Raw genomic sequence first — 24510 nt, forward strand, 5'->3', positions numbered from 1 at the left:
TGCGCACATACGCTGTGTATATAACATTTCCTGCGGCTGTAGTCGTGGGATTTGTGGGCTACAATGTCGAGTCTTTAATACGCGGAAATAAGATGCAACCTTGGAAAAAGAAAGGCATTCAAGAGGAACGCGACGAACGGAAACTTGCTGAATTAGTCAACTCGGAGGAAGATGTTACGCATGTAGAAAAATTGAAATACGTACCGGAAGAAATATTCTACAAGAATATGCCACCCAAAAAATAAACTGTTAGTCAGTGCTAGTCCTAGCTTCTAGATTTTCAAGTGTGTAAATGTGTAAAAAACGTTTCCAATAAACAAATTATTTAGATAAAGAGGCACATTGAATTTTTCATTTGGTGAATTAATTCTGATCAGGAAAATCGTCCAAGCATATTTTTTCCTTTGAACAATAAGATGAGGATCTTCCGAGTGTGAAATTAAAGGGAATTTTATAGACACATATTCTTAACGCAGTAGACAAAGCACTTACATAAAGATAATTGTACGTTTAAAAATATTTATTGGCTACCGGTAAATAATTTGATTAAACAGCACCATAATTATAGCAAAATAATATAATTTCAGAAATTAATGGATTAAGTCACAAAAAGCTCAGGTGGTGAACATGCAAATTTTTGTATGAATTTTAATCACATTATATAAAACTATTAAGACTGAAGTACATATATCAATAAGTTATTTTTCCCAGTAAGTTCAAGGCAGTTGTAAATAATTGTAATCTAGGTTTGTAAATTAATACATCATTTATTAAGTTAAGTTAACCTCATGCAATGTTTACAGCGCTAACACAAAGAAAGTATACAAGTATAAAATCTTATCAATTTTTCGATATTGCTCGATGCAGACTTATAATTTTACATAAGAAGCTGCATTAGAAATGCTTTATATTTGAATGAATTTCTTCATGGACATATCTAGGAGGTATATGTAAAAACTAGACCTTCAGCAAAACAGGTATCAAACTTTCATGACTATAAATCAAAGATGTTCTCTAGGCATCAGTTTTACGACACCATAATGCATAAATAACACGCGAAGCACCCTCGAGTTCATGAAAACCAGCTACTGGTGGAGTGAATATATCATCCGTTCGTAAGAAGCCGAGTCTCTGAAGAAAATGTAGAACACTGTCCGCAATAGGGTGCAAACCAGTCCAGGCTTCATTACCTCTTGTCGTTAAGCACTCCTTTAACTGGAAGACATGAAATAAATCATTAAATATAAACTAGGGGTCCAGGGACACCATGCCCGCTTGGGAAGTGGTTTCAAATGCTCAACAATCTAACAATTTCAACATTCAACGCCCCCTGGTGACCATTTACAAAAACCAATGACCTTGAAACTCACCACAATCATAGAACATGTCAGCAGCTACGATTTTGTAATTGATAGTGATAGCAAAATATGCCTCGTTACCAATTTAATATGGAAATACTAAGTCATTCTACTATTCAACGCCCCCTGGTGACCATATTCAAAACCCAATGACCTCGAAACTCACCACAATCATAGAACATGTCATGAACTACAACTTTGCAATTGATCATGGTAACAAAATATGCCTAGGTACCAATATAATAAGGAAATACTAAGTTATTCTACTATTCAACGCCCCCTGGTGACCATATAGAAAAACTTATGTCCTTAAAATTCGCAACAATCATAGATGATGTCATGAGCTACAACTTTCCAATTGATTGTGGTTACAAAATATGCATTGATACGAATATAATAAAGAAATGCTAAGATATTGTATTATTCAACGCCCCCTGGTGGCCATATACGAAATCCAATTACCTTGAAACTCACCACAATCATAGAACACGTTATGAGCTACAACTTTCTAATTGATTGTGGTAGCAAAATACGCTTAGGTATCAATATAATGTGGAAAAACTTTCCCACTTACGAATGAGTACTGGTGACACCAAGATGGCCGCCAATTGCGTCATAATTGGCTGATGAAAAATACCTGTCTCAGGTATAAAACATCCCTTTCCAAAGAATACCCATCACAAATTGTAATGAGAAATGGCAAACCAGTAGGAAGCTACAGGACTCAGAATTCGGGCCAAAATTAACATTTTTGGGCACTAAAAAGGTCATAGGACGGCCATCTTTAGTCCGACCGACCCAATTTTTGATATGCTGATGGGCCCTGGAGGGATTCACATATAACGGAAAGATCAAGGTAATTGATCAAAGCGTCTTCAAAATTTCCCTCAAAAAGTTCAAAAATGTGTAAAAAGTGTTGATTTTGGTGAACAACAATGGCTGCCAGTCGGCCATCTTGATTCTGACAGGGCCAGTTTTTGGGCTGAAGATGTGTCTAGGGTAGATACATGTGTAACCCAACTATCAAGACGTTACCTTGAAGCGTCTTCAAAACTTCCCAAAATAACTGGATTCCGTCTACGGACGGACGGACGAAAAGTGAACGCAATAGCCCGCTGGGACTAAAGTCCCAAGTGGGCTAAAAATGAAAACTAAAAACATTTTGACTCTATTCTGTGGCAACAAATACATGTATCATTAAGCTTACCAAATGAAATAACGGTTTTGCAAATTGAGGATTTTCATCGCCAAGTTTTGACAACGCGATTGTTGAATCATCATCCAACTCAGCCAAAGCTTCTAGCAATGAGCAAATACTGCTCATCATTGAATCGAGATTTGATGGATACTGCAGTTTGTCAGACTAGAATAAGAAAATCCGAGTAAAAGCACTATCGAAAATTTCAAAAAACTTCAAAATGCAATTTTGACATGTACCTTGAAGATAAATCCAGATATCTGCAGCATGAATTTCCATGACTTATCATCTGGATCACCGAAAAATATAGAATTTACTTCCTCAATGTCACAATTCATCGGTTTCCCATCTCGTTTTGCTCGGTAAACATTCTTAAACTGTCAAAATATCAGAAACTCATTTTTACTCAAATACTCCTGGCTACAAATTTGAATCAAAATATGGATATTTTGCTTTACCAGTCTCAGTAGTGAATCAACATCATTTGGCGATTTACACAATCTCAGAATGGCATTCCTGATATCAAGTCGTTTTGCATCTTTCATGTCCATTATCTTTTTGAACATGTCATAAACTTCTGGACCTATTAAGGCATAATATTCATACATGAACCAGCACAATGTTTGTATCAGAATCTTCAGGTCGCAATTTTTTCTTTATAAATTTGGGATTTCTAGTTCAAAAAATTCAGGTTCGAACATTTCATATTAGATCAAGAATAGTTTAAAAGCATGGAGACTACTTACAACTGATTGGAGCATCCACAGCATCTATTGCACTTTCCACAAATCCACCAACCACATCATCATCAACCACTAATTTGATGACACCATCACTCGCAATTTTCAATTCAACCAAATTGTATGCAATTGGCGTTCCTTGTGGTATGGTCATCGATTTACTATTATCTGTTTCTTCATCTATTGACTCATCTACTTTCAGCACCTGTTCATGATGAAAACAGAAAAACACGACTAAATTTTTCACATCAAACGTATTAAAGGCTGCAACATTAAATTCTTTAATTTTCAATCAGTTAACAACATCAAGTGCGATATGAAACAGGTTAGATTTGAAATTCCTCAACCCCTTTCAGTGCTGAATGTTTAATACCCAAAAGTGCTGGAGATAATTTGAACATTTAAAAAGATTCTACCCAGTGTGTTGGATAACGGGCATACCACTATATAGTACGTCTACACTGTATATATTAACTGTTTGACAGGGGCTGTCATCTTTCATTAGAGATAAAAACTAATTACTAATAGCATTGATGCATGCAGTGTACTAGCAAAGTCCATCACCGATTTATTCACCACACTGCCGTGTAGATGCACTGAAAGGGTTAAATGGCCTCATAATTCTACATGAACTACATACATTTCGTGCTACCTTAGGTAGATCCAAATTGATGTCCTCATCCACTTTATTATCGATAGAAGCTGTTATAACCGAGTCAGCCGATAGCTGAGCTGATCCAGTTATTATGCAAAGTGCTTTCCTTCTTTTCATCAGCAAAATTTGTTTCAATAAGGGATGGTTCATATTGATTTTCCTGAAAAAAGGTACTGGTAATGTAGGCCTATTCAAAGAATTAAGGAATAATATCCTCTTGGTGTAGGTACAGTAATTGATTTAATTTCTAATCAGTTCCTACCTTGTGCGTAAGGCTTTACTTAGAGACTGTTCATGCACTTCTTTCTTTTCAATATCATTAAACTTGGCAGTAAGATTAACATTGTCTCCACCAGACAATTCAGCATCAAATAGAACCTTGAATCCACCACCAAACTTTCCTTTGATCGAAAATTTATGCATTCTGTTGTAACCTTTCACCAGCACACGCGATTGAACTTCTAACCCGAGAGGTTTTGGATCTGCCAGTATTTGATCGAGGGAGAAATCAGTCGGTCGATAACGCGGAGTTTGCCAGAACCATCTTCGGTTTTTCTTCTCGACAATTTGAAGTGGACGACACCTGTTTGCCTCATCGAGACTCGGTACCTGGTGTAAAACCTCGGGTCCAGCCTCTTTGACAAACTTGTGGACTGCAGCCTCAAACATATTTTATTTCATTTACCTCAGACACTGGTATGATGGATGAACTGGAATGATAGACAATTATACAATATTAAAAAAGATGAATTCTAATCTGTTACAGTTTTTAGGATCTAGACCTGAAATTTTTGGACTTTTGGTGATTGGCTACGGTCAAAATGGCAGAGTGTTTGACGAGTCATAGTAGGCCCAACGTGACAAATTAATCAATTACCTTTGTTTATTTGCAATTTGACAAATGAGATTCTGACAGATATTCGGTGATGAAAAATTATTATGTGGTCTTAACTTGCCAGGGACGCAGTCATACTAGTTCGTAAAAGTTACGCTATCTTTGAGCACAGCGGCAGCACCTCGTGGTATTGGTTTTTGGCACGCTAATGTGAATCCTTACCGTGAGGTGCTGTCACTATGCTAATCGATGGCGGACTTTTCATACACTAAGATGAATGTGGCCCTGGCAATCGGATTAGGCCTAGGATTTTCTATATATCATCCGACATGTTACATTTTGAATTGTCGTTGCCCAGGTTAGGTCTTCGGTAAATAAATTCTCATTTTGGCAGTATACATTTTGGGCATCTTTGAATTAACAAATTGGGCATTGATTAAAGTCGAAGAATTTGAAGCGTTGTACGCGGTCTGCTGATTGATACAAACAGTAACCTGAGACGAGTAAAGAAGAGATTATTGTGAAGGTTTGTTTTATGTTTAAATCTTCTATTTTATTTAGTATTATTATTTATATCCCGACTCCTCAACAACAACAATAACAAAACAATCAATTTCATTCATGACATGGATCATCGGCATCCTTATGTCAGTCATTGTCACAGGGGCTCGTCACGATAGCTGGGGGTCCAAAATCAAAGATTTGACCCAGTATCCTAAGGTACCACCTATTTTTTTATAGGTGGTACATAGGATACTGGGTCAAATGTTTGATTTTGGATCCCCAACTATCGTGACAAGCCCCTGTGGTCATTGTAAGGACACAGGGCCAGAGGCTCGTATCAGTGTTGTAGGGTAACAGATTATCATTTTATTACTGATACTAGCCTGTGCGTGCGTGCATGCGTCATAGACAGTTGAGAGTAGGGGTCATTGTGCTTATTGATTATTTCTAGGATCCGTGTTTTTGATCAAGGACAAATAGAATGGGATGGAGCGATGTCCGACAACAAATTAGCAGATGCAGAAATAACAGATGCACAACAGAAAAACGTGTCTAATTTCGGCAACTTAGTCTTGGAACGATGCAGGTCAAGGAAGGAGCAGTCGAATGATCGCAAAGATAAAGATAGTGACAATGTTTTATTTTGGGTGAATCGAAGCGGGTTTCCCATTAATGATGAAACATGGGATAGAATGTGGAGGCACATTGCCAAGTTGCATCCCGAAGAAGGCACTGCTGCTGAAAACAGTATCCGATATGCTCAACATTTACTTCCAGTGAGTACGCGCGAAGTTTATCATCGAGTCTTTAAAATTCTTTCGAAGTTCACTTATTTTGATACTTAGATTTTCTAATTTTTGTAGGTTGCAATTCCAACTCCACCCATACACTTTCCGATGAACACGACGATTCCAGAACGAATCATAGCTATTCAGAACTACATGCGTCAACTTCAGTATCCTTTGTCAATGATCGATACGAATGAAACTGGATCTCTACTGAGATCTTACTATTACTAGGCCCTACATTATAAATCTTAATTAAATCATATTATGATTACATTATGAATATTCACCTTACATCTTGCTGAAAGATACAACCATACAGGGACACAGTTTTTTGAAATCAAGAAATATAGACCAATTTCTGGGTAGGTCTTAGCTTAGCTTTATCGTGTCGGTTGTAGAATAACTTTTCGGTATTTGATACTTTAATCGGGATTATTCTTTTTACAGATTAATGGAATGCGCAAAGGAAATGATAAGAGAATCTCTTCCGATTAAATGCTTAGAAGCTATTATACTTGGATTGTATCCTTTTACTGGAGAAAATTTTTACCTATCACGCTTGCGAAAACATAGGCTTAAAATTTGTTATTCTGGTCTACTTCGATATGATAAAGAAAATACTTCAAACTAAGTTTTTTGACTCACCTTCATACTTATGGTTTTATCTTTAAATTGATAATTAAGATATTTGACAAATGGATATCCTGGACTGGAGCGATTTGCGATAAGTTTCAAATCGTGTTTCGCTGGTAATTTTCACAGACATGTCGTACTTGGTTTGTATTATAACGGATGTTATGGAACTATTGGAATGAGCAGGCGTGAGGAACTCATGTATAAGCCTTTGAAATTCAAGGTAACTTTCCTCTCATCATGCAACCACTCGCTGCGATTTGACAAAAATCGTCTCTGCTTTAAAGATAGTGTATCATTGAAAAGTGTTGGTTTTTGTTTCAGAGTTTAAGTGAAGTTATCTTAAGCTACAAACAGAGTTACAAAAAATGTGAGTACCAGTTTATGTGCTTGCCGATTGAAATAAACCTACCTGGTACATAATACATTTCAATACATGTACCGGTAAGTCTTCTGTTTTGCAGTTTGGCATGAACTGAAAAAATTGAAGATTGGACTTCCAATATCCCATGACCCACACAGCTGTGAACAGATGTCGTGGAAAGTAGGTGAATCAAGAACTTTGCGTGGAGAATCCTCGATTATGAATAGTACGTTAAACCACCCTTTTTGATATAATTTCTAGTACCTCAGCCTGAATCTTGTAAAGATGTCAAACTCTGAGATAGAACGAGAGGTGGAAAAACATGCTAGAGAAATGAAGTCACATGTAAGTACATAATTGCACTTATCTTCGAAGGTCATGGATGATTTTTCTGTCCTACGAGTCTTTTTGAATGTTTGAATATCTAATGCTCACCCTTCATTGGAAGTTCATATGTTCTGGTCATGTTTTATTAGCACCGATTAAGGGATGTATACGGTTCTGTAGGACAGGTATTTTTACTAGATTTTCACTTCGTAGATTAGTAGCTGGGCAATAATGCGGTACTTTGATTGAACCACAATTCGTTATTTTATGCATAATCTTGCACCATAATCTTAAAACTGATTTGTTTGTGCTTCCATAAAATCGTCATAAAACTGAAGCTCAGAAGCTTTCAACTCTCATGCATAATTCATAATCATATACTCAAAATGGGTCAGAATGAGAAATTTGAATAAATTCAGCACATGTGTTTGCACTATCAAATGTCGGATAAACAAACTGTGAGGCCAAAAAATAAGATACCCTGTTTCTTATCGTGACCTTTTTATTAGGGTTTTCTGCTATTTCCCTATTGTCATTCTCCGGATTATCATTCGGGTTCTTTGACCATTCAGCAGAAAACCCTGGTTATCCTTTAAGCTATTGTGAATAAAAATAACCATATTTTATGAATTGATAGATGAGAAATAAGGTATTTTTTTAACCTAATGCAGTGGCATTTTACAGTAATTATTTATCATATTTTGAATTCACCTTCACATTTAGTGTACTTGTATCTGACAGTGTCATTACTTCATACTAAAGACATAGCATTCTTCACATTTTGAATGTTCTGTTTGCAATTTTTGCTATTACCGGTAAGTTATGCTTTAAATTTTTCCATAGGGCAAATCTGGTTATGGAGTGGCACATTCACCTCGCAAGTCAGTGTCCTCTCCGCGCAAAGAGATGTCGGTTTGTCTCAAGAAGGATAATTCGACTGCAAAATCTAAAATCAAGAACACAGAGTAAGTTTTACATACCAGTACTTTGAATTACATAGAGATAGTAATTTGTGAATGGTTACGTGTAAACATTGTTCTTATTTTAGCGTGGAGAAATCAAAATCTCACAAGCCTTCAAACAATGAGGAATACCAAATAAAGATATAAGAATCACTGCCATGAACTGGGCTATTTTTAGTCTGACTTAGAAATCTATGCAAGATCTGATAATGAAGTAAGCCAGCTCACACAATCATGACAGCATTTTTACAGCAGTTTTGGCATGGTTCATATATTGATTGAATATGTATATGTATTTGTATATGTGAATGTATACATATATATATTTACAAGGAATTTTGTTTAATAACTATGCAATGTGAAATATAATTGTTATCATTCATGTACTGTTGAAAAGTATAGGATTCTGCTGATTTTCATGATTATATGTTCATACATCTGATACATGTAACTGATTTAAATAATGCATTTTGAAATGCATTGAAACAATTGTTAGTGCACAGTAATTGCTTTTAGTTATGGTACATTTTTGTTTTGTAGTTAATAATTCCGTCCATTTTCAGTGATGAATATTAGTTATTTTACATATGTGATAATTGTTTATTTATAATGTATGCATATTCTAATTTGCTTTGTCGACACACATGCTCAAGTTTGTGAGTTTACATAATGTATTTTTATGAAATTCTATGTAGGAGATACGTAGCAATAAATACTATTATTTTGTGAATTAAAAATCTTTATTCTGTTCACATTCAGTTTGCTGGATTTTTGGTCAACTTATCCTATTATAGATTTAAGGTGAAGCTTCATCGATGATATGGATGTATTACATCCTATCAGCACAAACCATCCTTTCCAAAACGGTTATTTACCACCATCTGTGCATCCTATTTGCAGTAAATAGAATTCTAATATTCAAATAGCCCTCGAAACGATTATCTGGTTTGTTACAAATCAATGTGGATTTGGATCCAATTGTCTGTAGTCGAGAGCTTTTGAGTACCATTTGATGATCAGATGACTTGAAAATCAAATATTTAAATAATTAAAAGGTACTCGTGGATATCAGTTTACAACTGGTTTTGTCATGTTCAGTCGAGTGGGAACCAATGAAACAATCATCAGATCGTTGATGTTCAGTAAATACAGTAGAACTCACTTCATTCAGATGACTAGGGACTGCCCAGATTTCTCCGTATTAAGTAAAATCCGAATTATAGTTAAGTTTACATGGTTTCAGGTAAAATGGGCCAAATATTTCATCTGAATGAAATGAAAAATCAAAATTAAGCAAGTTCTGCTGTAGTTACTTATGACCAGGAAATAGGAGAGCTAACTATGAATCCCTCTGTCGAAAGAAATCACAACAAATTTTATTAACTCATAAAATAATTTATTCACAATATGTCAGAAATAGCACCATTATCATTCACACACATGTATCCATATCGTACAAACTGCGCATGCAAAATTCCAAAAGTTTGCTTTCGGTCAGGTATTCATCAACATCATGCGGATTAGCTAGTAAAACTGGAATCAATGTCGTACATAATGTACAATCATATTTGGAAAAAAACGTCATGGGGCATTTTAGAAGGAATTCATTCCTAGTTTCCATAAAATCAGTATGAGGAACTGCACTCAAATCATTAAATTCGGTTTTGTACAGTTCTGCATTGGTGGAGCCAAAAGGCCAAATATGATCGAGTTTTTATGGCAAGCATAGGAATAACCAATACATGTACAAGGTAGTGCTTTATATATTGCGTTTTCCATTTACAAAATTTTCAAACCCTGCAATAACAAAATTCTGTATGTGCTTTGTATAACAGGGGTTGAATAAGAGGAAAAATAAATAATTTATAAAACAATACAACATGTACATACAGCAGACACGATATAATAAATAATCTATACATATGACAATATACACATAATATACGAAATACATGTACATGTCCTACAGAAATTTACAAATAATCAGTGTTCTATTGCACAGACTTAGCCTATTTCATCCTCCGAGGATCTCAAGTACATAAGAAAAAAGCATTCAACACCTAACAATACCACCACTTAAACTGGAACATAGTACACAGTTTTTGAAGATATAAAATTAAATGGGCAGTAGGTTCAATTTATCTTAGGTTCTGGTTCACTTGGTGAAATGAGTTTTTAAACATTATATGGAAATTACTTAGTATTGATAATGTTTTAGATCATGGGAATGTAGTTTGATGACACTACAATGTACAGGTATTTCTATGAAAATCTTTAAACCGCTAACTGAAATAACACCTGCTTTGTTTTGAATCATTCAGGCTACAGTTGACATTTGATGTCAATTCACAATGTTTAATAAACAGATTTACAAAATGATTTCACGTGAGTTCAATCATTATGAAGACATAAAGTTCAAATTCTCTGACTTTTAATGACAAATTTGTTTTTCACAGAACTAATCGAGATTTAACTCTTATTCTTTCGGAGTACTGTAGTTTCTCTGAAGAGAATCGTAATATCACATTATTTTTGTATCATATCAGTCGAGTGTTTTTCAGGTATTCAATAAGCGTTTTATACACGAAAGTATACTGGCTCACAGTTTGTACCATGTGCATCCGTTGACCTCGTAATGTTGCTAACACAGTTGGCACGTCAACACTCTACAAGTCAAAACATACAGAAAAATATGTGTTAACGCTGTCAAATGGAATGTTCATAAACATGTCAATCTATTCAAGCAGCACAACTTACTTGATTGAACTCTAAACATGACTTCATTACTTGGACTAGTATGGCGACACCTGCTCGGCCAACTCCGGCACTACAATGGACTAGAACTGGATGTTTCTTTATTTCCGGATTCTCGATTGCCAAATGACGATTGACAGATTCTACCTCCTCTAAAAATGCTACAAAAAAGAAATACAAAATATTCAAAGGTACCAATACGCTCTACATGGAAATACCATGTTATTCCATTATGATTCAACAGCCCAAAAATGTTTTACATTAAGTCTGTGCGAAAAGAAATGCGAATGTTCACATTTAACTGCAATATCACATATTAGTCCAACCAACCTAGGAATCCATGGACATCCTCTGGACAACCATGATCTGGCCAGTCCGTGTACTGTAGATGCCAAATGAGCCTCTCTTGTTGAGATGGGATATGTTGCAAATTAATACCATTAGTAACAAAGCACAATGAATCATTACTGAACTGTAATGTCACTTGATACTGCAAATATAAACATAAAAATGAAAATTAATTTGTATGTAAATTCAATATGTTATCTATTCAAAAGCCAAATCTATTCAATTCAGAAAACTTACATCGCCAAATATTAATCTATGCTTAGGTCCAGGTGTTTGAGGCCAATACGGGTAGCTTTTCGATTTACCAAGCTCGTGTATGAGAGTGAGCATTGCGATTATATGTATGTCTTGATCCCACACGAGTTGCCAGAAATCTTCGCAAGTCTTTTCCAACGGCGCTTGCGCAGCGATGTACCACATGTCTTGACCTTTCACACGTACCTGACGGAAGAAAAAAGATTCGAAATGAGGGAATGATAAAATTTCAACAGATGTTTTTGTTTGATTTGATTTTGATGAGTTTTCCATAAGTAATTGGGCTAACATTATTTTAGTCACAATTTATCTAACAGTGAAATGCATTTCCATACACCAATCATATTCAAGAAATTATACATGATCTCTATAATATATGAAAATATGTCATATAGCTAGCTTGAAAAAATATCTACAATGTCAAAGTAGTGTTGCCATTGCGAAGACAATTTAAAAACTTGTTCAAGTCTACAGTAAGGTACCTAATGCAACATTTTATAATCAATACATTGTTGACAGCTGTATCTCAGCTGGTTTTTTATGCAAATGCAAAATAGGTCCTATGACTCAAAAACCTTTCATGCATACATATGCTTATAATATAATGAATTAACAGAATACATGGAATAATATGTTATCTAAAAATTCAAATCCTAATGCATTATTGAACTGGAGGTTCCATAGGATCTGAGTTAAGTTTGACTCCGAGAATTCTTTTCCTATGCTTTACTTTTTAAAAGGGTCTTCTCTATTACAGGTTGACCACTTTCATTTGACAAGCTTTCTCCCTGCCTGACTATTCCCTGTCTATTCCCTGACATGCACATTGTTTTTCCCTGACTTGATCTGCTAAGAATCCCGCTGTCAGATACATAAGACATGGAGAGAAAGTGTTTGATATTGCATACGATTTAGCAGTCTCAACAAATTTCCCTGACTTTCCCCTGATTTTTTGCTTTTTTTTTTAAACAAAATTCCCTGACTTTTTTAAAGAAAAGAAAATTCCCAGACTTTTCCCTGATTTTCAGGTTAAGTGGCCACCCTGTATAAGTGATTTTCCTCTTACCCTGATATGAGAAGCGTTTATGTAACCGCTGGGATTATTAGCTCGTGGTTTTAATCGCACTCGTGAGCTGTCGTATGGGAGTACATCTTTAAAACGGTTCCGTTCTACGTTATCTGGCAGTTGAGCAACTCGACATTCAGCAGTCGTCACTTTCTTCGGTATTTTCTCGAATTCTGTAAAAACTTGTCCTTCGTCGACTTTGTTCTCGAGCGTTTTTCTCTACGATACAAAATGCAAAATACACAGTTTTTTCGTGTTGATTAAGCCTCTGCTTAGGGGTGGTTCAAGGAAAATTGGAAGGTCGCGATCCAGAAGAAAAGAAAGGAAATATTCTCGGATAAAGCAGCTAAGTCAATGGCAACTAGTGGGTCTCTCTCTCGTGTTATATATTTCTCTCTTGTGTCAGATATTTCTGATGAAATAAATTCCATAAGATAAGATGTAAATTACGAGAGGATGAGTGTCAAATTTATAGGTTTAACGACCTCTGTCGTTGGCTCAATCATTCTATCAAGATCATGATTAGGCTCAGATCAAAGATACGGTAGTAGGATTAACTCACGCGATCATCTTTTGGAGCCCTTGTTTCATCATTCTGAGCAAACATCATTGTCGCCCTTGATATTGTTAAACCATTCATCGCAGCCATTTTCAGCGGACCCATACTTCTTCTTTTAGTTACTGCCTCCTGGAAATATTCAGGACAAAACATTTGTTTCATCACATATGAATATCAGACATGATTTGATGGAGAACCCCAAGAAAATGTTAAATCAATACTAAACATATCAAAATAAACACAATGTTCAAATGAAGCTAAGAATTTTCATTAAAAAACTCTATATAAGGGAGGGTACAAATAGTATGTATGGCCAATTTTGCTATTATTGAAGTGTTATGGTAGATTTACTGTAAGTTATTATCAAATCAGACAGTTTTTGACGTGTTTTAGGATATATCTCGTCCATAAAATAAATACATTTTTAAAGAGGCCGATGTGAGAAAAGTACATAGGTTCATTTTCGCGACCCCATAGGAAATTAACAAATTATTTTTTTCTCCAACGCCGAAATCGTATATACTATCTAAAACGCTCCCTTAATGAGTGATCAATTGATAATATGGAATTTTACTTGACTAAAAAGTCGAGCTATAGGGGGACAAGTTCTGTTTCAATACATCTTATGCACAATTTGTGGTACCATGAGGTTTAAGCTGCTACCTTACAAGTCTTACGCTCTAAACATCTATATCTTTAATACCCGATAACCAAGGTAACCAAATGATTCATAACGAACCAGTAGGAAGTCAAATCGTATAGCTTCAGCAACTCCGGAACCGCTGACCTTTTGATCTACACAAAATTGGCTAGCATTAATTGCTGGTTCAGTCGAACATTTTTGTTTAAGAAAATTTATATTTAGCCATTGTGGTTGTTGTAACAAGTGGCCACAATTCTATACTTAATGGTATATTTCATTCTAGAAATTCTAAATCCATCTTTGAAAATGAATATATATATTCTGAGAGTTCTGTTGTCTGTAACAAATAAAGAAAGTAAGAATAAACGATCCGGCGACCTTTTACTGAAATTATGTACAAAATTGGCTACGAAATGGGCCCAGTAATAGTTGATAATGATTGGTAGCATCATCATATAGTCTTGATGCTCTAACCGTCAACCCTTAGACAAAGTATATAGCTTTTATAATACGTTGTCTCTGCGCCCCGCCTAACAACTGAAGATGTTCGGTAATAAGCACAAAATTGGAATCCGCTGCATCAGCAAAGTAGCTGATTAACTAACATTAGTGAATACTATAAATTCCATACATAATTAACACACCCTCCAGGGTTACACATTATACGTATGTATACATGTATGTATATATATATATATATATATATATATATATATATATATATATATATATATATATATATATATATATCATTTATATATATAAATATATATATATATATATATATATATATATATATATATATATAATTTATATAGATTTATATATAAATGATCAAAGCTTCATAAATAATAGGCAATTTTGTTCCTTGATTTAATCAATACTGAATATTTCCGAAATTCCTAGAATTATCGATTCGACTGCTGGAATTGAATATTCTCGAAACACCTGTTGTTAAAACGCATTTTATAACGCACTCGTGTTATAGAAGTGTTTACACTACAAGCAATTAATTGATTGATTATCTATATGGTTTTAACAACAATGACACTGCTGTGTATGCCCGCATATATCAATACATGCCCGATCAAAATTTTCCATATTATTCACAATCGATAGAATCTTTCTCGTCGGTGACAGGAATGCTTCGAAGGTGTTACAATATCCGTTAAGAAATTCGTTCTAGTCAATATGTTTTATATACCCACCTAATTTCTAAATATTTCTTATTGGTTAGATCCGTTTATGTCCCGACCTGCCTTACTTGTTAATAACACTCTGATTAGCATCTGATGTATTTTAACTAATCTGTCGTCCAAACAAGTATAATTTTTGGCCACTGAGTAGACTATAATTAAATACCACGACAGTTTATGCCCAGTGATCCTAGATAAAGCATGCATGCCTATATATACCCATAACTAATTCATTCTATTGAGAAAACATTTTTGTCCCAATAAATCCATTCTATCAAAAAATAACACAGATTTAGTATAAGTCCCGATCAATCTCTCACCTTTTCCGACTCGAGGCGACTTTTTGTTATAAGTTTATTAGGTTGAATGTTATCGAGGCAAACATACTGTTCACTATTATCAACGCTAGATGCTGATTTAATACTAGTTTTTTCCTCTTTGCCAACGCTACCAACAGCGCTACCTTTTCGACTACGGCTCTCGCCATCGGAACCGCTGTTATGATGGTTTCTGCAACTAGATACGTCTTTCCACTGTTCATTTTCGCTATTGTCGTCGTCGACGTAGCCAGTCGATCCGGTTTCAGTTTTCGTGGAATCATTTATCGAGTCTTTTGGCCTCAATGTTACGGCCCATCCGTGTGGCGTGCCGTTACTCTCGACGCTGTCTCGCTTACCCAGAATGCCGCTGTCCGTGGCTGGACATTCGGGCGGATTAGGAACGCGCACTTCTCTGCGGTAAACGTTGCAATCTTCCAAAAAATTAATCGGTTTCGTTCGTTCCTCGCCGGGATTGCTCGCGTTCCGGTTATTGTTCGCCTCGTTCTGCTTTTGACGATCTTTCTTCTTCTTTTTGCGAAACGAAATGTTGCGAATTTTGATATTGAACGGGTCGTGCTCCTGAACGGTCGAGTCGGCCGCGCTTCCCTCCATATCGATGACGACGACTCGTAAACTCTCTTCGATATAACGCCAGTAGTATATCAAACGTATGCGTACCCTTTACGCTTGGATAGAATAATCGAGCGCGTGAACGTTGTCGTTCAGTCACAGAATGAAAATTATACTCCGGCTTGCCGATCAATAATCCATGAATTGATACAACATCATCTATAATTCTCGACTGGAGACGGCAATAATTACGAAACGTATTCCATACAGCGTCCAAATTAATTCCTTACTATTGATTATGTCTTATACGCGTGCCTGCTGCCTAGATCAAGACCGACGGCTATCCGCTAGACTTTCATCTACCCTACCTGACAAAAACCCTTTGTTCCTACAGGTCAGACACAAATATCCTATGTCAAACCTCTGCCTATTAGGCATATTTCGCTGTAAGGCGAATAGCTTCGAAATATTCGCTATACGTATGATTCGTATGCACCATATGTGGCCACTACTCGACGCACGTACTGTTGACTACGTCATTTTGTCAGGGCGAAACCTCCAACTCCCCGGCACAACGATGTGAACTGCATGCACGCACGCGCGGATATATATGCTAACAACAATGATTTGTCACCTGGCGGATGGCATTAAATGTCAATAAAATTGTACAATCGAATCTCATTTTGTTTACCAACATACACAACGTAATGCCACCCATACACTGAGGGTAATGTCAGTCAGTCATCAGTGATTTGTATGGTTAGCCTCAGGGTAGCACATGTATGTCTTTTATTTATAGATTTATGCGTGGATATGAAGAAATCAATACCACGCGTGCATCATAATCACTAATCGATATACAGGAAATTGAATCAGAAAAATATGAAACTGGCCGAAAACAACGTTTCTTTTTCATAATCACACATCATTAATAGACATTAATCCATATGAACATTCTGCATCAGGTAGACATCAGTAAATATTGTATAAGACTGCCATCAATTTCATATCTCCAATCTTTATAGATTCAGTTATTAAATCCTCTTAAGAATCAATAAATTCCGAGCTTTTCAATGTTCACCGAGATCTGTCGCCATTTGTGATTCGATCCATTGTAGAAATATAGAACCGATGAAGCATCAGAGCGAGAGCAATTACTCAGTCAGAGTAAGAGTTAATTAATAAATGATTCAAGTACTATGGCCATTGTCACAGTTGGATTCATTCACAGTTATACGCGGGTGTTTCTACTTTATACATCCATTAGTTGAATACAGAAAATTCTCAGTTTTACTTGCAATTAATAGAGAAGTCACATGTAGAGCTACTTTGCGTTAACAAAACACTTGAACATTAGAATTGACATATATAATGCACTAGACACCACCGATAGAAATTCAAACAATACACGTGAAAGCTTAATACATAATATCGAAATTCTTCCATGGCTGTTATTAAAATGACCCTGAGAAAATCTCTCGAAATAAGGGAGATAAAGACACTTGATAAAGAGGCCTAGTACACTACAGGCTATAGTCAAATAAACAAACGTTTTCCTAACTCATTATCAATTGAGTGGAATAAACACAAAGGTGAACTATTTTATCATGGTAAACCATTTCTCCTAATACCTATCTACGAACACTTGAAGGTTTAAAGAAAAATTCCCAAGTTTGAATAAAAGATTATTACCTAGCCTGCATGACTATGAGTGACATTTCATGCCTTTCTTCATTTCACACTTAATTGTGGCATTGCATTTGGAACGATAGATAAACAGACACAAGATTTAATATTCAGAGTACCAAAGTTAAACTCACCTCATCATCATTGTCATCATCATCATTTTTCTCTTTACGTCTGCGATATTTCACTTGTTCGGTTGTTGAAATTTCTTCTTTGTTCGATGATTCTTCTTTTACATGTATTTCCTCATTTTCCTCTACCGCATCGCGATGTCCAACATCATCAGCAATTTCAACGGGTATTTTGGCATTTTCTTGCGCCGGTTTTTTGCAGGTCATTTCCGAAGCTATCGCAGCATTTTGTTGCTCGACAATTTTCGAAGATTGAGTCGCTTCGACGTCTTCGGTTTTCGCGATCATAGGAACTGGTGCCGATACCGTTTTGAAATGACCGGCTTTTTTATGAATGTCGGCTAAATTCGAACTCGTTTTCAGATGAGCCGCTTTGACCGTTTTCATACTCGGCGAATTCGAACTGTTTTTGCCGTAACCAGATGCCGACGCGTAAGCCGAAGATAATCTGACCGTGTCCATGCCGTGATTCGATTCGTCGCTACTATCGGAATGTAATTCCACGTTGTCGAGCAAGCACAGCGCCGGAGGACAAGAAACATTCAACTGTTCAGATTCAGAAACATACTCCGGCTTATCGAGCTCCGACGCGCAAATTCCTGCAGATAACGCATCATCATTCGCGTGATATGTGATATCTAAATTCGCGATCTTCTTCTCCGTATCGAGCACCGAATTCGAACCGTTCGAAATCGCCAAATTGTAAAGTTCGGGGGCTACGTTATCATCATCAACTGCAGCGTCACTACCCTGCGAATTACCAGCGAGAAGCAACTGACTCAGATCGATATTTCTCTGCGAAACGAGATCCGGTTGCGGGTTAAGATTCGGGCGGATCGTATGGCTCGCTAAATCCGGCGTGCTGTTGCTCGGGAATCGCGGATACGGCGGCGGAGGTTTCATGCATTCGTTCAACAACGTTTGCGTTATCATCGTTTCCGACGTGCTCAGCTGGTTCAACATTGCCTGATCGCGACGCCGCAATCCCGAGCAATTGTACGTCGGTTGCAATATCAAACTGCTGACGCGTTCGACCGGCCGACTCGGTACGTAGCCGTTCGCCGGTATCGTATGGGTCGGCGGAGCGTAAGCCGTCGTCTGCACGACGTATTCATAACCGGTCGGATGGTGAATAAACGGTGTCGAGTAAACCGGCTGCATGGTCTGAGCGACGTCCGGTTGGCTGTGATTTTGTAAGTAAACGTTCGAGACTCCCGTTGTGGAGATATCACCCATCGTTAAACTATGCGATAGTTGTATATGATTTTGTTGTTGTTGTTGTTGTTGTAGGTGGCGTTGCAACATTACCGAATCGTAATCCGGGGCCGGTCGATACGCCGGTAAATTCGCGAGTCGCTGGCTGATGTTTTCCTGCGATCCGAGCACGACTTGACCCTGCGTTACGCTGTAAATACTGCCGCTTACATTATTCACGCTGCCATTGCTACTCGCTTCGATGTTGCGGACAGGTTGGGACGTTTCGAATTCGAAAACTGCGGACGGGTCAGCAGGCTGAGTGGTCACACCTAAAAGAGATACAATTAAAGTATCACTGCATAAATTTACCTTTTCAATTAGTGATCAGTCAGTTTCCATAAGTCATTCTGATGCTTTTTTCACAGATATACCAATGAAGACGAAATATTTCAAGGACAACACCCGCAATTTCTGTAAAATTTACAGATTTCTTCCAAAACAAGCCAACTCCTTTCTAATTTTCCCTACAGATCTGCATTGATCTCAGAAATGATCAAAATGAATCAAAAGTTCGGAAATCTGACTAGGGTCAGAAAATTTGTCATCCCTGTACACACAAATGAATTTGTGCTTACCTTGAGTCATGTAATGTATATCCAGATTAGTATTTGGTTGCACACCTTCAACAACTGTAGGCTGCAAAATGAATGCTGACTGCAATGAACCTAAATTCTGTAAAACTTTATAGTATAATACTACAATATTTTTTCATGTGATAAACATTAACATTGCTGACCTGAATCAGACAATGATAAAACAATTGCTCTCTAATTAACCCGATTTAGCATAGATGTATTAAATTTCCATCCATTATCAGTGTTATTTAAAGCTAAATAGGCAGATTTTTACTTTCAGTACTTTTCAGTAATACACTGTGTATTGTAAATAATGGCCTGTATCTTCAAAGTATATAACATCTGATCTGATGGTGGAAGAATTCTGACAATCAACTGGATACAAGAAAATTTTAGTACATACCGATTCTTGGGCCGGAATAGCGTTCTGAGCAATTCTTTGAATGTCCCTGTCGGAAATGAATAGTACATATGACATTACTACATGCATATAATTTTTTTTCATTTCACAAAATCTAAAACCGACTCTATTTTTTACTAAATAAATTGATGAAGGCATATCAAGAGGAAAAGGTTATATGACCATGACCAATAGTGATAGAAATAGGGTCATCATAACCGATAAATGTAGATTTCATTTAATGTAACATGATTAAGATAACAATAAATAAACTTACGGAACTGCCCTTTTATCAGTATTACCAGTCATCTCAGCATTCGTTGAGGATGGCTCCACTTTCAGGCTGAAAAAAAAACAAGTTTATATCAAAAAGTTTATATCAAAGAGTTGTTATCACTTCACGAATTAACTTGATTCAAGTACCGGTACATTACATACAATTATATCCATCAGGGCCCAGTTTTATAGACTGGTATTCCAGGGGTTGAAAATGAATTGAGTCTATAAAACTGGGCCCTGAATAAAGGTTTGAAATTCATCGTATGTCATACCTCGTATTGGATATGAGCGCACTCTGATCATCTCTGAAAAATTGATGTTGTAAAACACACATTCTCCACACGTACTTTGCGACCTCCGGATCATCCTTTAATTAAAAATCGATAACCATTATATCAACTGCATTATACAAGTCATGGAAATTCCGAGTTCTTCAACTGATTTTCGCGCACCATATGTAAATTAACAGTCTGTTGGTCGAGGGCTGTCTGGATGCCAAATGTTTTCTTATTGTGTGTGAGGTGTCGTATATCTTGCCATCTAAAAACATTAAAGAATGAATTACCCAGTAATCAATGCGGAGGATAAAACAAAACTAACAAATGAATATTTCACTCATATAATCTTACTTGAAATAAAGTGTTGATTGTCCGGAGATTTGCTTCACAAATATGCCAGCAAACGAAGCCCCAATTATCAGATCATTGCCCGATTCATCCTGAAAATAAAATGACAAGTCTTAAACCCCGTGGCTTATTTGCATGTCTTGACTTGTCCAGAAGTTATGTTCAACCTAATGACTGGTCTAAGTTGATTTGAGGTTATTCATACAGTTGAATAGTATAATATGCGGAACAAATGCGGTATCAATTTTAGTTCCAGATATTCAGTCAATGACGACTTCTGCTGATTAAATCTTACCTTCGCAGGGTAACATTCAACACCATATCCATCAAGTTGTTGCACCTCCAACAGATATTGTAACTCAGCAGCAGTCGGGTCGACGCCGTGTAAACTGCCATATGTGTGCAGTGTGCTTTCCAACAGTTCGTTCAGACTCTGCTCATCGCGACTTAGATTCTGGAGAGATAACAGTCCTCCGTTAGTCTCAGAGACTTTACAGTTTACTTTGAACTGAACATATAATATCATATCAGAACATATCAAACTGAACATAACATATTACATTTTAGTCCATCCTTAAATCTCAAATTAAGACACACCCTTTTTAATAGCTTATTCTTAATTACTTTTTTATGTCTCACAGTTGTTTTACCATTTTTTTTTATTCATTGATCTATATTGTTTATGACAAAGAGCATATTCTATATGGGAAGATATGACTCTAGCAACTATCTGAATGCACGCAATCCTGTTAAAATACTGTCGTCGCTGCAAATTGCAAATTTTACCTTTGGAAATGAGATGACTTGTTTATATTCTCCGACCCTCTCAGAGAGAAAATCACCGAAATCAGCTGAAATAGATTTATACAATTTTCAATCAACACGTTGTGATGTACTGCATCAAAGTAGACAATTAATTTTCTTGACAATGCTTGGCACTTAGGACGATAGCTCATAGTCTTAAGGACTCGTACCTTGAGCACTGTAGCTGGCTAATAAAACAGCGTGTTCTGGTGTACAAGGCAGTCTTCCTTCTATTACATCAGATTTCAACTGCAAATAGTAATAATACCTGAAAATGGAAAAACAAATTTTGAAAACCGAGCATTTTGATTTATAAAATTTTGACACAAGCATCAATTCTTCGATTCTTACCTGACCATCTCATCAGAGATATTGTGAACATCAGAAACGTAAAATGTTACACCAAAGAACAGCGTCGGGGAGTGGTCATTTTTTTCCAGTTGTTTTTTCAATGGTTTATCAAGATCGGTCCAATGAAGACCAAGTTTCTTGTTGAAGTAACGTAGTCCGAAATATTGCAACTGAAAATATAAGTAGGTGTCCATACTTAATTGTACTAGACCAACGGCTATGGTACAGTTATCTCAATTTAATGGACCTACCTCGGACAACTCGATTCTTGGTGCGATATTTTCGAGACATTCACGACCGGTACTTTCAGCGGTTAGAGTACATTCGATGACAGCATTGTCGAGCAGTCTAACACAGACAACGTAGAGATTCTTCGAAGACACGTGATAGCGTCGTGTTCTCTTCAGGCGCAATTTAAACGGCATTGTAGTCTATCTCATTTCTGAAATAGCAAAAAAAGTCAGCAGAGACTGAGAAAGTGGCATTAAATTCATTTTAGTGTCACCAGGACTTATGATTACCACGGCACAGGTAGGTGATCTTACATATGATTAAGTTGGAGATCTTAAATCAAAGCTCTTCCCCCGCATCAGTGTCTTACACTTCGCAAAAAAAAAGGAACTTGCCCAGACTATTTTTATTCTCTCGCTCAGACAGTGGTTTTTTATCCAATAAAAAACGTTTGATTTCAAACATATTACCAATATCTAATTTTGCGAAAAACAAGTATTCCCAGATTACACCTACCCTGTATTACTGGCTATGATGACTCACTCGTGTGGATATTTAGTCTGAGACAAGAAATGATGATTAATTCTGAAAATTCCAAATATTTACAAGTGTTTTAGTATTAATTGTTGCCACTAGTCGTTGATTTGGCAGCACCTGCTGGAAGCATTTTTGAGCCCTCCTCTTTATAATTTGTCCCTCGTGTAGTATGGAAATGGCGCTTTCATTCAAGTTTTGCCAAGTTTTTTACGTCTCGGCTAGCTGCACAATATCAATGACTGATTCTAGTAGAGCCTTTTGAAGATGGATCCTTCTGATCTAGTAGATCACGTCACCTGGTCACGCAGTCACGGAACGGGCATCTTCATCTTCTGCTGCTTAGTCAAGTGCTTGGAAGTTCAAGTGCTTGGCCTTGGGCCCTTGTGGTGGCTCTGGCCGTCGTAGCCGTAGGCGTAGGGCCTGTGTACGGGTACGAGTGCCTTTACATTCCACCCAACAAAAAAAACACTAAAAGTCCACTAAAATCGTCAGTGACGGTAAAGCTGAAAACCAAAGGAGCAGAGATGAGCCGCATCCACGGCAGCCTCGGTCTATAGAGAGCCAAGAAGGCGAAGGTGGAAGGGGCAGTAATCAGTTTTGGAAATGATCTCTTTTTGAGCTCCAGATTGCAATAAATAGCATGCCTAAGGCTTAGACATAAAAAAATTTCGCATCTCCCCCAAAAATTTGGTCCTTGTCTGACCACTCAAAAATTCATGGCTACCACGATACTATCCCCACAAACATTTCCAGAAGAGCTGGTCTACCCTCTTTTTGCTTCAAGTGTTTGCCTTGTTGGGGATATGAATATCATGCTCTTTTCAAGATCTTTACCCCTGTAATAGGATATAATACTATGTACCTACAACTTAAATCTACCCCTGAGTCAGAAGTTCGGGCCAAAATGAAATGGCACTTGTAGGCCTTCCTAGAATGCAGGAAATGCTTTAGATCCGCCCCACTCAATCTAGTCTATTGGTGTCAGCTGAATACAATTTTTTTAGTTGCATAAAGCGTAGCACATTTGAGCTTCACAAATTACAGCCAATTTTCTAGCTTGTATATGCTCGTACAATATCCTCTCCTATTGTCAGCGCTATAACTTTCACCTGATTTTTGAAGTCGTCGTGATCTTGTTTTGAATTCTTTTCACCAAAAAGCTAGTAGCGAGACAATCGTTCGAATTTAGAACTGGCAGCGAACCGGTATAAGTGTATATAGACAGTTGACACTAATAGTCTGTGATTATTCTATTTTCACAGGCATACATCAGCAAATAACATGCATTGATCTCGATGTGCATATCCAAAAAGTTTTTTTTTTCGGATGTCTTGATCTCGTTAGCCTGTGGTAAGTAAAATTGTGTGTTAAGTCATTGAAAGTTGATGTATTATGATGATATTAGATGATTCTTTGACATTTGATATCTGATCCTATTTCATTTCTAGCTATTGTTGACCACTTGTCCACCATAAATAAGTCAAGAAGTGTCGACCTGTATAAGTGGATCCTACTGTGTAAGCATTCGTATAGAAAGAATTTCTATTTGCTTTGTGGG

At 36.7% G+C, this 24510-nt stretch overlaps 3 protein-coding genes across 6 annotated transcripts; 1 reads left to right on the top strand and 2 right to left on the bottom strand.

The window, feature by feature from the left end:
- Positions 1 to 534: 534 nt before the first annotated feature.
- On the bottom strand, positions 535 to 4912 carry LOC141910745 (pejvakin-like). 2 transcript variants are annotated; one of them, XM_074801517.1, is made up of 8 exons: positions 4829 to 4912; positions 4214 to 4661; positions 3949 to 4111; positions 3303 to 3501; positions 3015 to 3139; positions 2796 to 2933; positions 2566 to 2721; positions 535 to 1215 (listed from the first exon to the last, which is right to left on the bottom strand). In XM_074801517.1, the coding sequence occupies exons 2-8, from the start codon at positions 4618 to 4620 to the stop codon at positions 1015 to 1017; spliced, it is 1389 nt and encodes a 462-aa protein (XP_074657618.1). In that variant the 5' UTR covers positions 4621 to 4661; positions 4829 to 4912; the 3' UTR covers positions 535 to 1014. The 2 variants fall into 2 exon arrangements, with proteins under 2 accessions (XP_074657618.1, XP_074657607.1); XM_074801506.1 differs by having other exon boundaries at positions 3937 to 4111.
- Positions 4913 to 5139: 227 nt separating this feature from the next.
- On the top strand, positions 5140 to 9048 carry LOC141906920 (tubulinyl-Tyr carboxypeptidase 2-like). 2 transcript variants are annotated; one of them, XM_074796412.1, is made up of 12 exons: positions 5140 to 5312; positions 5742 to 6066; positions 6154 to 6245; positions 6384 to 6440; positions 6526 to 6600; positions 6763 to 6934; positions 7036 to 7081; positions 7176 to 7255; positions 7337 to 7420; positions 7552 to 7587; positions 8246 to 8367; positions 8451 to 9048. In XM_074796412.1, the coding sequence occupies exons 2-12, from the start codon at positions 5785 to 5787 to the stop codon at positions 8509 to 8511; spliced, it is 1107 nt and encodes a 368-aa protein (XP_074652513.1). In that variant the 5' UTR covers positions 5140 to 5312; positions 5742 to 5784; the 3' UTR covers positions 8512 to 9048. The 2 variants fall into 2 exon arrangements, with proteins under 2 accessions (XP_074652513.1, XP_074652520.1); XM_074796419.1 differs by lacking the exon at positions 7552 to 7587.
- A 720-nt stretch (positions 9049 to 9768) lies between these two features.
- LOC141908168 (tyrosine-protein phosphatase non-receptor type 21-like) lies at positions 9769 to 23040 on the bottom strand. 2 transcript variants are annotated; one of them, XM_074798063.1, is made up of 19 exons: positions 22932 to 23040; positions 22436 to 22626; positions 22185 to 22354; positions 22004 to 22101; positions 21816 to 21880; positions 21325 to 21483; positions 21033 to 21121; positions 20856 to 20943; positions 20676 to 20770; positions 20402 to 20467; positions 20128 to 20173; positions 19725 to 19785; positions 17896 to 19418; positions 13350 to 13475; positions 12788 to 13006; positions 11704 to 11907; positions 11449 to 11608; positions 11122 to 11279; positions 9769 to 11030 (listed from the first exon to the last, which is right to left on the bottom strand). In XM_074798063.1, the coding sequence occupies exons 2-19, from the start codon at positions 22607 to 22609 to the stop codon at positions 10902 to 10904; spliced, it is 3630 nt and encodes a 1209-aa protein (XP_074654164.1). In that variant the 5' UTR covers positions 22610 to 22626; positions 22932 to 23040; the 3' UTR covers positions 9769 to 10901. The 2 variants fall into 2 exon arrangements, with proteins under 2 accessions (XP_074654164.1, XP_074654171.1); XM_074798070.1 differs by lacking the exon at positions 22932 to 23040 and adding an exon at positions 22730 to 22746.
- Between the last annotated feature and the right edge of the window lie 1470 nt (positions 23041 to 24510).

Source organism: Tubulanus polymorphus, chromosome 1, assembly GCF_964204645.1.
Source record: "Tubulanus polymorphus chromosome 1, tnTubPoly1.2, whole genome shotgun sequence".
NCBI lineage: Eukaryota > Metazoa > Nemertea > Palaeonemertea > Tubulaniformes > Tubulanidae > Tubulanus > Tubulanus polymorphus.

What these genes read in the sequence shown, in the direction of transcription:
- LOC141910745 (XM_074801506.1), bottom strand. Translation starts at nt 4,620, where the DNA reads ATGTTTGAGGCTGCAGTCCACAAGTTTGTCAAAGAGGCTGGACCCGAG. An exon ending in TGTGGATGCTCCAATCAGTT is followed by an intron (nt 3,140 to 3,302) that starts GTAAGTAGTCTC and finishes ATGCCTTAATAG; the next exon opens with GTCCAGAAGTTTATGACATG. An exon ending in TATCTGGATTTATCTTCAAG is followed by an intron (nt 2,722 to 2,795) that starts GTACATGTCAAA and finishes TTCTTATTCTAG; the next exon opens with TCTGACAAACTGCAGTATCC.
- LOC141906920 (XM_074796412.1), top strand. Translation starts at nt 5,785, where the DNA reads ATGTCCGACAACAAATTAGCAGATGCAGAAATAACAGATGCACAACAG. An exon ending in AACTACATGCGTCAACTTCA is followed by an intron (nt 6,246 to 6,383) that starts GTATCCTTTGTC and finishes TCTTGCTGAAAG; the next exon opens with ATACAACCATACAGGGACAC. An exon ending in TCTAAAATCAAGAACACAGA is followed by an intron (nt 8,368 to 8,450) that starts GTAAGTTTTACA and finishes TTCTTATTTTAG; the next exon opens with CGTGGAGAAATCAAAATCTC.
- LOC141908168 (XM_074798063.1), bottom strand. Translation starts at nt 22,609, where the DNA reads ATGCCGTTTAAATTGCGCCTGAAGAGAACACGACGCTATCACGTGTCT. An exon ending in AGACTGTTAATTTACATATG is followed by an intron (nt 20,771 to 20,855) that starts GTGCGCGAAAAT and finishes TTTTAATTAAAG; the next exon opens with GATGATCCGGAGGTCGCAAA. An exon ending in CTATTCCGGCCCAAGAATCG is followed by an intron (nt 19,786 to 20,127) that starts GTATGTACTAAA and finishes TTCATTTTGCAG; the next exon opens with CCTACAGTTGTTGAAGGTGT.